Here is a 12,772-nt window from a genome sequence, read left to right as displayed (position 1 = left end):
GGACTTCAGTCTGTATCATCAGTAGACAAGGAAAGCCAGCGAGTGTGTGACGGAGCAGCAAGTGACTATAACCTCGCCCATGTGTAATAGTACTGTCTGCGGTGGAAACGCTTAACAGATCTAGGGTCTAGGTACCTCTCTGAAGGTGTTACTTTTAGTTTTGAAGGTACTATGCCGAAAGCCTTTGATGGAAACGCAGCTTATATGTCTTCAGTTTATCAGTTTAATATTACGCATTCTGGTTTTGGTTTGCTATGTGCATTTTGAAAACATCAGTCCTTACATCATCAGTCATGTTGGTTCAAAAGATATTCTGATCCAAGCCTTCCTAGACACAGTGTGTGTTTTGAATTTGAATCGTGTGCTCGCAGGCTGCATAATACAGTAAGATTCTGGGAATAGAGGTTCACTCAGAGTTTGTTGTTGAATTTTCCTGGCATAAATGACTTCAGGAAGATTCTCACCTCAATGCTGGCGAAGAGTACCTCTTCTCATTGGCTTCTGTTCCAAATGTGTTTGCCAGCTGAGACCACAGTTCTGATGTTTGGAGGATATGAACAAATTCCTTCTCATATCTTATGTTACGAGTTATGCTTTTGGAAATCGAAGCGGAATCTGGCGTTTTTATGGACCTCAAAAGTGAAGCTACTCCAGTTTTTAAAAGATTTAGGATCAAAGAAAAGTTAAAGAGAGTAAGACGTACATGTTTTTCTGATCTTTTTGTTCCTGGCAATTACAGAGGGATGAGCACGGAAAGAAAGCAGCAGAAACTGACATTATGTGGACCTTTTTGGTGTGGGTCTGTCAGCTGAAGTGCAGTTTTTCAGGGGATTGTTTTCAAATCATTTTCATGGGTTGTAGCTATGTCACAGACAGGAAGGTGGGAGGAAAGGAAAAGCTTCATCTAAGTGCAGAGTAAAGAGCACTATCACGTTTCCAGGATTATTTTCTTTAAAATCCTTGTGACTGTGGCTAAGACTTTCAAACACTTAGCAGCAGCAGACTAAGCCTTGTTTAAGGTTTTCCTTCTAGCTATGGTGTGGGAATACATGGGAATACCTGGGAACAAACATCCCCACTGTTTGAAAAAGAATAAGAGAATGAGGCGCTGAAGTGGTGAAGGCTGTCTGCTCTTGCTGTTTTGGGCCGCTGCCTCCTAAGCCCCCTCAATAATGAGCAGGACCATAGTCCAATACGAGAGGAGCTGGCCTGCGCAGCAGCCTCAGTGTGGATAAAAAACATTCCACTGTAGGTCTCTGTTGAAATAACAAGGGCCGCAAAACAATCAGTCTTCACAGCACCCGCTCTCCCCATTCTCATGGGTAATGAGCAAGATGGGTAGTAACCCACTTTGCCTCGAACTTCACGCCTCCCATTGACTAGAATGGTTAACCTGCATTCCTGCATAAACATTTAGGCCTCTAACATGCTTACTCATTAATTCTCTTCTCCAAACTGAGATTCATAGAATGGATGTTGTTTCACATATTGCTTACAGATATAAGGCCCAACGCTAATGAGGAGGCTGACCCAGTTTATGTAAAAAGTTTATGGATGAGTGATATGCTCAAATTTAGCTCATAATAGAGTGCCCTAGGGATGACGTTTTTCTGTAGGCCAACCTGGAAGCTAATGACGCCCTGGTTCACTCCTCAAAAAGCCTATGGGATTTTTCTATTGGATTTTGGATCATGGCAAAAAAAAAAAGTTCTGTGGTAAACAACCTTTATAATGACTTACACGTATTGTTTAGCAGGATAATCTTTACAAATGAACACCACTTTCAGGATTTCTAAAGCCTAAATGCAGTCATCAGAAGTAAAAAACTAACGTTAGGCTAAATGATCTCTGCTACGGTCATATCGCCACCACTACGAAGCTGTAAAGCAATGTTTGGAACGGCTCAATGTGATGACGTTCTGTCGTGTCAATTAGCCACTTGTTATCTAAAACATTCCCATTTTTTAATACAAATAAAAGCCTCAAGGTTCACCAGTGGGGTATTTACTGACGCATTTTATGTCGTAGAACAAAACATGAACGTCTCTTAAACTTGTGTTAACCATAGACCATATTTCAGGCTTCTAACAAAAAACCTTCTCAAAGAACCTATTGACTTTGAAACAAGGGGCCCGAAGGTGCTTTAACGCAAATTCATTTCTGGATTTAAGGACTCATTACTGGGGTTCTCTATACCAAATGCAACAAAGTGGTGCATTGCTTATTTTTATAATGTTGAGTCAACTTTGGTATTTTTTCACTAAGCTAGCAACATTTGTCAGTCTCTCAATGGTTTCACCAATTTGGTATCAACTGAAATATCTCAACAACTATTGGATTGATGGCACAAAATTTGATACTGACAGTTATGGTTCCTAGGTGACATATCCTAATGACTCTGGTGATCCACTGACCTGTCTTACCGCTGTTTGGGCATCTTTGCTGTTGAGATCTTTTGTGTCGCTTACAGACATGATGTCTGCAGTTTTGTCACACATTGTGTTTTGGCTTTACTTAAAGAAAAAATAAGTTGCAAAACTTGTTTTTTTAGGATAGTGATACTATCTATGGAAGATAACCTTTATGAAATGTAGTCTCATGTACCCATCCCAAACATGACATGTTTGGTTGATCTTGCATAGAAATTTTGCCCCAGTCATTTTACGTGTTTTCATTTGCTATGTTTTTGTGTTTAGATTTACAAAATCCCATCTAGAAGCTGTCATCTAGTGAGTCCAAAAATACCCTGTGCTGTGTTTAATGTGGGTTTACTCAAACTTGTGGGAAAAAGTAAAAGAAAAAAATCAGGCTAGACTGCAAAAGTTCAAAACATCAGGCAATCTGTCAAAACTGAAAATATGGACTTGTTTTCAGTCAAGGTATTATCGAGTTTCACATGTGTTTGGCTAAAAACAGAGTTCCATGTTATATTTTACTCTGTCAGTGTCAAATGCTGTGGTTAAGTATAGGGAAATTTAGAAGCTGCACACCAAATTTTGAGTCTTTGAGGTCTACACCATTGGACTGTAGAGAATGTGGAGGCAGGATAAGAAGGCTATCACTATCAGTAGGTTGTCAGCATTATAATATACAACAATATCATCATATATGATTCTAGAGGAAAAAGCAAAGACAATTTCAGAAGTGGCAATCTCAAACAAGGTGTCATGCACGTTAGATACGTCGGTAAAATCAACTCTGGTCAGGCAGTGAAACCACAACAAAAGGTGGATTTCAGTAGCCTTTTTTGGGCTTTTGAAAACACGTCCTTAAATCATTACATTACAAAATTTCAAATCTATCAACCTAGCTTGAGTCATCTTACTCAGAGAACACAGGCCAATTTTGAAGTTTTTAAAAGGTGTCCGCCTTCTTCTCAAGGGAAGTGATAACACAGTGCAGACGCTGTCGTGGCTGGTTATTTATGTTTCTTTTTGCTTCTTTCCCCTCCCCTCTGTGATAGATGAGAGATTAACTTAATGTGTCATAAGTCTTATCCAGGGTCCCATACAGCTGAATTTCAGCTCATTTATGGCACTTTAAGCCCACAAGCTTTGGAGCTCTTGTTAAGTTTTTTTTGTAGACAGTTATAGTAACAACGAAACGTAAAACTGGATATCCTCTCTCTGTGACTTCATATTAAAACTTGAAAATCATTTGAAAACAAATCATGTCAGACAGCCAGCCCGTGGGTCACATGAGTTCAAAGCTTTGCCTGTAGGCATTGTGTGTTGTGGCATGTGTGCTATCCAAATCCATGTGAAGTACTACAGATATGCCATTGAGTGATAATATATTTCAAAGCAAAGCTGTACCACTGCCATCTACAAGAAAATAAACTACCTAGCCTGACCCAGTTATGGTTTTATGACATGTAATCAGGAAACAGGAGTGTGAGTTATTGCTTCTTTGTAGAGCAGCAGGCAACTTTAAGACCACACCAAAAAAAAGTGGTGTTTTGATTCTCGATTAGTGCCCGCTTCAGTTAGAAGCTGCTATCTTATTTCTCTGAAGCTCCAAGTAATAAACTGTCACTTTGTTGAATAACTTAAGTAAAGCAGGGTGTGAATCTGAATGTGCATGCGTGCATCATGTGCTTGAACTACGTCCTCTATAGCAGAGGATGATAAAACGGCTTATGCCTACAAGTTGTGGGAGTTTGCTCAGGGGCACGAGAGAGAGAAAAATGTTGATGTTAATTGCATCAATGCTTAGGATTATTGTAGTAAAATGGCAATGTGGGTTTATATGCTTTCATCTTGAGATTGTCGGGCCAGTCAGGACAAGTAGGGTGTGGATTCTCACAGGATTAGATTTGTGCTGGATTAAAAAAAAATTCGAGACTTGCCTTGGAAATGAATTAAAACTCAGGTGCATATTGCTCTGAGGAGCCCAAGAGATGTGATCTGCAGATGCTTTGGTTATTTTTTTTGCCCAATTTTACCTTGAGCCAGAGGCTTCTGTCATATTAAAAGAGCATGTGCCCATTTCTCCATATTATGGTTAAAGCTTATTTCTGTTTTTATGTGTGTTCATTTTCTGGTGTAAATCAGTTCTGCTCTCTCTGCTTGCACAGGGAAGATGCATGTGTCTCTGGCAGAAGCCTTGGAGGTTCGTGGAGGGCCGCTCCAGGAGGAGGAGGTCTGGGCAGTGCTCAGCCAGAGCGCTGAGAGCCTCCAAGAACTCTTTCACAAAGGTATGAGCATGTGGAATCAAGTGTGCTGAGACGTTTCCTAGAAATAACTTCAGAAACATAAAACAGAGATAAAATATGTTTGCCTTGCATACTTCACCTTTCCCATCATTATTCAGCTGCTTACTCTCTAAATCTATTCACGCTACGTTTTTTTTAAATGAAAAGGCTGAATGAAAATCTTCCGGTGTCCAGATCCCATGAACTGCAGGTGCCATTTCGTGTCGGCAAATTTATTGCATCAATTACTCTCTCTCTCAAATAATTTGTTAATATTATTTCTTGCCGCAGTGGATTCAGTGCCCAAACCAATCCATCACATTAAATCAAAAGAAGCAATATGAAACAAAAAAAGACGATAAATGCTTTTACACAGGGTCATTTTTATACTTCAAATTATAGATTCAGTCACACTCAAATTTGTAAAAAAAAAATTGGGTTGCCAAATATGTGCACTAATTCTGTTTTGTCAGTATGTTGCAAACTGGTTCTGCATCATTAGTACACTTGTTGACTGGGCTGTTCAGTTGTAATCATTTTTGTGAGTCATTTGTGCCTGTAAGTGTCTGTGATTGTCCTTGAAGCCAAAGACGGATAAGGCTGCCCAACTGCAGTGTCTGTAACTAAATAAACTTCAACAGCAGGTGACTAAGGGAGGTTTAATTCTAGAGACACTAGGCAGGATGTGAGTCAGCGGGCATTGCAGTCCTTGTTGTTAAATGTTTGGGTGGTGCTTAGTCTCAAATGAAACTCCAGTGAACCTGATTATGTTGGCCATAATTGACTTGTGTCATCTAAACTGTTCACCTGGCTGGCTGTGTTAATTACCACAAAGCACATAACCAAGATTTAGTCGTGTGCATTAACCAGACTGACCTCAACTTCCAGTTTTGCTGACTGGTTCTCATTGCAGACAATCCTGGTGTGCTGTAGGAATTCCCTCTCATCAATGTGGCCTGTAAATATGCTGTTAATGCTGAGGTCACATTACAAAAATAGATTATGCAAATGCTCCTCAGCTGTATTCTTAGATAACGTTCTCAGCATATTGAAAACAAAATGCAAGGCTGGATACTTGGAGTATTTTAGATGAGCTTTGTTTAAACTTTACGTGACACCGTGCTGCAGGAATTGTGATAGCTAACATACCCCTCTTTTCTCTTCAAACTGTAATTGTTTAGCTGTCTTGAGTCACATGTGTCCTTTTGTGTGTACAGTTTTGGACTGCTGAGTGAAGCTAAGATTTGGAGAGCAGATGTTGGAACGCTATAATGGAGTCACTGAGCTATGTAAAAAAGTATGTTTACCGTGAGAGTGGATTAATATCAGCAAGTTTTAAACTTCAATTTGACAGTTAGTTAGGTGCTATGGAAGGTAATGGAGAAGTTGATTTTTTTTATGGTTTATGCTTAAAAAGTATAAGAACAAGAAAATCTTTAGTTCGCTGAAGCAAATATAATGTTTGCAGTAAACTGCATATTTTAGATTATTTAGTTTCTGTCACGGGTGCTATGAAAGTGAATGTCAGGCTGTTTCCTAACGTACAATTGACATAGCAAACCTTTACATGAGTCTTCAGTCATTGTGAACAGACTCACATTGTCTAACACTAAACCAACAGCACAGTTTTATCCCTGTGTGTAAACAGTAGCAGTTAGTTACTTTGTTTGCATTGAAATGATTTGTTTAAACAAGCTATGTGTGAATAATTTGATAGAGGTATTCCTCCTCGTGGTTTCATATACATAATATTTAGGATCAAATAGAAACCGTACATCCATTATTTGCTTGATGGATTATTAAGCTTATTCTAAGCATGGTCACAGGGGTGTTGGAGCTGATCCCAGCTGACATTGAGTTAAGGTGTGGTAAACCTTGGACAGGTCACCAGACTTTCAAAGTGCTGACACATAGAGATAGAAGGCTACATAAGCTCCTTTCCCGTAGCACAAAAACCCACCAACAACCACTAACATCTGTCTTTTGTGTTTTATGGGAAAGGTTACAATCGGCATTTACTCTTGGGTCAAATGATTCTGCTCGGGGTCGACTGTTATTGGTTTTTCAGGGCTGATACAGATACCGATTATTTTTAGTTTGTGACACTGAGAACAGACATTTGGAACAGATATGCATTTACATTAAAAATGAAAATATTTCTGTCAATATTTAGAATTTGGAATATAACAAACTCCAACATAAAACTGTTTGAATGGCTATAGCAAATGTGTATCAACACTTAAAATGTTCAACATCATATACAGCAAGTTTCCAGCAACTTTTTTTTTTTTTAATGTCAAGTGAAAACTTCATAAAACAATGAATGAATAGCCACCTGAGGTTTTATAAAGTAAAAGTTCTTCCCTTGTAGACACTTTCTTTTTAATTAATTAATTTTATTGGCAATCATAAAATACAATACTGGTACAGATAATCTGCGAAATGCCACATATCGGCCCCAGTGATTCGATTGGCAGTGATAGAAATACAATACCCGGGTGGTGTGCTAATTTTAGCCCCTTTTCCAGTGTGATGTCATTACAGGCTGCAGCAAAATGGCTTTTATCATGTTTAAAAAACCTGCATATACACACACAAATTTGGGTGGAAAAAGAGTAACAGACAGACAACCATTCACGCTCACATCCACACCTACAAGTAATTAAGAGTCAACAATGATCTAACCCGTATGTCTTTTGACTGTGGGAGGAACCCTGAGAAAATCCACGCTGACTCATGCAAACAACACAGAGGAGGGGCAAAGCCGGCATAATAGAAACCAGTGTTTTCCAAAACTGATTACTGTTTTTGTTGTTGATCTTTCTACCTGCTCTTGTGTTTGGTACTCTGCCGAGGCCATCCACTGCTCCACATCTGCTAGCCTGTCACTATAATGGCATGTTTGCTGCGGCATTGAATGCATGGTTCACCGTACAGTTTGTAAACATCTACTTTTTGAGGGCAGCCTCTTAGCGTAATAGTTCAGAATTATCCCATGGCCCTAATGGCTAAAACAGCAGCTTATCAGACTGACAGACTACATTGTTAAAGGATAAATAACTTACAGTTGTACAATTTACTGTCCTTTAAAGTGAGAAGGGAATCAGACGGTACATTCCCAAGTCGCGTTTCTAAAATTTTTTAGCTTCTACTAGGTTGAGCAGTCAGTCAGGAATAGTTTCTGCTTACTTATGCAGTTTATTGAATCTGTTGATGAGTTTGTTATACATCAAGAGACTAATTTGCCCAGGCTGAGTCATGCACTTCTGCTCAGCTCTATTCTTTGCCTGGCAAAAGTTTTGTGTGGGATACACCTGGTAACCCAGTCTACTTTTGAATAAGATCTTCAAATGGTCACACGAGTTTTAAACAGGAAACTTATATTTACTTAGTAAATTCCAGCTTTTGAAAGCAGATATTTGGTGCCTCAAATCCAGTTCCTCTGTTCCTCTCACTGCTCCTCTTGGAGTTAAAGTATCAGTCAAAAAGAAGAATTTTGCAGCGCTGCTCAAACATTCCTTTGTATATTTTTAAAACGTTCTCTAACCATAGCGCTGGCTGTGGCTTTGTAGGAAAAGAGAATTACGCTGTGTAGCCATTCCTTTCTGCTTCTCTGCCTCAACAGTTATTTTCTTGCAGGCTAAGAAAGCAACATGTGTTTTTGTTTACTTCAATCATCTTGAGTTTCCATAAACGCCGAAGCCTTAGCGAGAAACATCCACTGTGGTTGGATATGTCTACAGTCGCTGCATTCAGGCTGTAAATGCTTAGACAAAATGTGATACTTGTATAGAGCTTGGAAACTGTGTGTGTGTGTGTGTGTGTGTGTGTGTGTGTGTGTGTGTGTGTGTGTGTGTGTGTGTGTGTGTGTGTGTGTGCGTGCGTGCGTGCGTGCGTGCGTGCGTGCGTGCGTGCGTGCGTGCGTGCGTGTGAGAGAGAGAGAGAGAGAGAGAGAGAGACAATGGCTGGGGATTTAAATAATGGAAGTCCAAATTTTTGTGTTTGTTTTCTTGTTTTTGTTCCTGATCTTATCTTATCTCCATTTGTTTGTCTGTTTCCTTCTTCCAGACCCTGCAGCCATGGGCTTCATCATCTCTCCCTGGTCCCTCCTGCTCATGCCCTCTGGCAACATCTCATTCACAAACGAGTATGTCACCCAGCAGGACTTAAGAGCCTTCACAGCCCCCGAGGTCCTTGAGGGGGTCTCCTTGACTTCCATCTCTGATATAGAGAAGGTATAAACCTTAACATAACCCATGTGGTGAAAGAACCTTACAAACTGTTTAGTCTGCATTAGGGGTGGGTGACATGGCCAGAGTCTTCGTGCATGGTATGTTGTTCTATATCATAATTGGTTGAAAGTTGTAAATTCAATTTGGAAATAGTCTAAAATAACCATTCTGCATTTCATTACATTTGATTATTTTTGTCTTCTTTTTAAAAAAAATGTTTTTGAACACAAACAAAGAAATAGCTGCCTCACTAATGACAACACTTGGGTTAGAAACAAAAGACTCAAAATAGTACAACTAAAATTCCTTCAAATGGAATCTTAAAGTTTCCCCCAAGCAATAACTTCAAGTTTTACATGTTTTGTACTTACAACTTCACTTTCTTCCCCCGTGTCTGCCCTCATCACATTACCTTGCAAGGCAGCTGGATTTACAAAACCCCCAAAAAATCACTGATTTTCTACATAGCCTGCCCCGAACACTCCAATGGTAAAAATGGTGATGCTAAATGGATACATTCTACTGTTGCATGGTATATACAGTCATATCTCCTAAACCTAGTTTACATCTTCTAATGCGTCTATGTATCACCTGTTCTCAGATCTTGTGTTAATGATCATATGTTAGTTTAAAATTCAAATTTATTTTAAGCACTGGAGATACACAGTCTTCTACTGCTGCCCATTGAGTACCTTTAAGATCCAATGTATAGGATTTCATTAAAAGTCAACTTTATTGTCAATTCTGACATATGTACAGAACATAGACAGAATTGAAATGCAGTTACTCCCAGACCCCCGGTTTAAATGTGTAAGTACACAAACAACGGTGGAGAAAAGGTTAAAAATTAGGCAAGTAATAAAATTACAGTTCAGGAAGACAGACATGAAAACACACAAGCACCAACCTTAAGCGGGATGCATAGTCAAAAATAGAATATGATATAGTAAGTATGCTTTCTTTAGTGCATGATCACCTGAAAATAAGAATCATTGTGTTTTCATTACTGTAGGATCTGTATCTACGGTGGGTCCTTGTTTATGGAGTGTAGCACAGCCATGTTTCTACAGTAGCCCTGAACAGACAAACCAAACACTGGCTCTAGGCAGGGCCATTTGGATTTTTTTTTTTTTTAACATGAAACACTTTATTCAGTGTTTTAACATGTTTAAATCACTGGGTCCTTTTGTTTTGGAGAGAAAGAGACCTCTATAGATTATTCATCTTGTATTGCACACCTCCTAAATGTTTCAAGTTATCAGAAAAAAGGTGAGCACACTTTAGCACGTGCTAGGCTAACGGCCTGTGACTGACACGCCAAACAGTGTCTGAGAAGCTCTGACTTGTAATGTGAAACCACTTTATCGAGTTTTTTTTACCAGATATAATCACCTGGTCTGTTTGTTTTGGCCAGGAAGAGACCACTGCAAGTATTTCGGCTCCTGGTAAAAACCTTCCAAACAATGAACACTGAGGGAATTTTAACAAGGAGAAGTTTTAACTGCTTGCAATCTGCAATCCTCTGCTAGCTGCCACTAAATCTCACACTGGACCCTGTGCAGTTCTCTTTTAAACAAAGTCATGCTTAGTGTTTCTCATATATTGTGTATGGAAAAGTGCATTGTCTTCCACAAAACATCAGCAAACTCTTTATAAAGACATATACATAATTGGTTTGAAACCTGCATTGTTTACATCGATGTTAACTTGTTCTTCTGATGATCATTTGTCAAAGTGTTGGGTGTAGAAACCACTGTTACTGTGAAAGGGCAAACAGGTGTTTAATTAGAGCACATCTACGCTTGGGTAACACAACACCACAAAACTGTGGAGATAGACTGCTGCTGTTTGGAGATATGAAATCATTGTGTAGTTGCAACATTCAGAACTGAAGTCATCAGCAACTATACTATCTCCTGCAATGCACAGCTTGTTTTACATATGCGCAGAACCACACCCCCTCTTTATGGCTCTGCCCCTCTAAAATCTTGCATGACTGGATTCCCGTCTCTGGCACGGCCCCACAGACCTCAACACAGTTTTGTGCTGAGTCAGTTTTCCAGCCCTGGTCCCATCTCCCCAGCTGAGTTATTTCAGTGTAGAAAGCCTAATCTGTTTCTGTCATTATCAGAGACTGCGGGTAAACATACGTCAGCTGCGAGTGCCACGATTTTCCTCTCACTTTTTCAACATTTGGTGTGGTATTGTTGCTTTTTATGGGCAGCCTTTAAGTTTCCACATATTTTTTGAAAGTGCGAGTGTGTCTTTAAGTTTGCACTCAAGCTCTGTTCCTGAAAGACCTTGAAGGCCGTGTTGCATTCTTTGGCAATCCCTGAATTATTCTTTCCTCTACCAAGCCCAACATTCAGGGGAAGTGATTTCTCTCCCAAGCAATGAGTGCAGAGTAATAAGGAAAGGAAAATGGAAAAATGTTTTTGGATTTAAGCTGAAAGCCCCTGTCTTTTTCCTTTCCAAAAAAGACTGAATTCATCTTTTATTACACTCCAGCTTTAGTCTGTCTCTCTTTCATCCAGGCCACTTTGATTCAGTTTTTAAATTTTAATCAGCTTCAGTGTCTGGTTTATCTGAATGAAACTAAACTTTTATATTCCTCAGCTTTCTACATGCTCACTCTAGCTTTACTCTTGTCTAGTCTTTTGTTTTGGTAAAAATTTAATACTTTTATCTTAAGACCAATATTAAAGGAAGTGTAATGCTGCTAATGAAGCTTAAGTGATGTTTTCTTTTTTCCACAGATGCACATGTACTCTCTGGGGATGACCCTGTTCTGGGGAGCAGACTACGAGATCCCCCAAAGTCAGGTAAATTATTACTGGGGATACTTCCTTCCAGTTGGATAGGGGTTACAATATGGGACCATATTTACACGACATTCATGTTGGTTACTAAATTGTGTTTATTATTTTTAGTAAACTAAAATAGTTTTTGCTTTTGTTTTTACTAAAAATAACTTTCACTACATTGGGTATCCAAACAGTGTTGAACCAAAAGGACAGGCGTGAGGAAACAAGCTGCTAGCACATCAGCATGAAGTGATATTAAAGTGGTTTCTTTGAGCTGATTGATGCTTATGTGATTTGACTAATGATTTGTGTGAAATCAGATGTTATGACTAGCAGACTTGGAATGGTTATTAAGAGTTGAAACCATAAATAATGCACTGCAACAGCCATGTCCAAAGTGAAGTTTTGTCAAAATTTAATCTGCGTTTTTCCATTACCAAAACAGTATGGAAATGCCTCTGATACTGCCAAAAATGCTTGATTGGGTATCGTAGAGGATATTATATACTATTAAAATTATTTACAAACTTAAAAAGTAGTTTCACTTTTGGTTAGAAATGGCAGCATCTCAGGAAATCAGTTCCTCATTGCTATAGACAGTAGCTCAGTAACACACTAAGTTGCACTGTGGCAACTGCTGTTGTAGATTAGTGAGGAAAAATCTGTTTCCAGTAAATCCTGTAAATAGTTTTTTTTAACCCATTGGTAAAGGAACAGTGGGTTTAACAGCATCTTCGTTTCATTGATTTTGTCATCACACAAAACTCAAAGTTATTTAAACATTGACAATAAAAGTTGCGCAATGTGAAAGTGGACAGTGCACTTGCAGGAGCTCGTGTGTGGAACAGTGCAACTTTTAATACTTATTGGCACTGGTAATTTAAAGGAAATAAACATTTCAATCATTCTAATTTGCAGCCAAAATACCTCATAACCACACTGAAAGCTGACAGTATGTTATTCATTGGAAGCTGAGCTTTAAAATGAGAGCTGTATCTGAATGTCACATCTGGATTAGAAAAGGTGCAAGATATAAAAGCTCT

At 39.0% G+C, this 12,772-nt stretch overlaps 1 protein-coding gene across 3 annotated transcripts in view; it reads left to right on the top strand.

The window, feature by feature from the left end:
• The window catches only part of ptpn13 (protein tyrosine phosphatase non-receptor type 13), a 58,527-nt gene that overhangs the window by 2,179 nt on the left and 43,576 nt on the right, over window positions 1-12,772 (top strand). For all 3 annotated transcript variants that reach the window (XM_042508777.2, XM_042508776.2, XM_042508775.2), the window contains exons 2-4: window positions 4,577-4,696; window positions 8,762-8,928; window positions 11,682-11,747. In XM_042508777.2, coding sequence (XP_042364711.1) covers window positions 4,582-4,696; window positions 8,762-8,928; window positions 11,682-11,747 — 348 coding nt within the window. In that variant the 5' untranslated portion in view covers window positions 4,577-4,581. The remainder of the gene's footprint in view (window positions 1-4,576; window positions 4,697-8,761; window positions 8,929-11,681; window positions 11,748-12,772) is intronic.

Source organism: Plectropomus leopardus, chromosome 20 (genome assembly GCF_026936395.1).
Source record: "Plectropomus leopardus strain MGB_pleo_1.0 chromosome 20, ASM2693639v1, whole genome shotgun sequence".
Classification (NCBI taxonomy): domain Eukaryota; kingdom Metazoa; phylum Chordata; class Actinopteri; order Perciformes; family Serranidae; genus Plectropomus; species Plectropomus leopardus.
The sequence above is the reverse complement of the archived record's forward strand: the minus strand, read 5'-3'. Positions and strand labels throughout refer to the sequence as shown.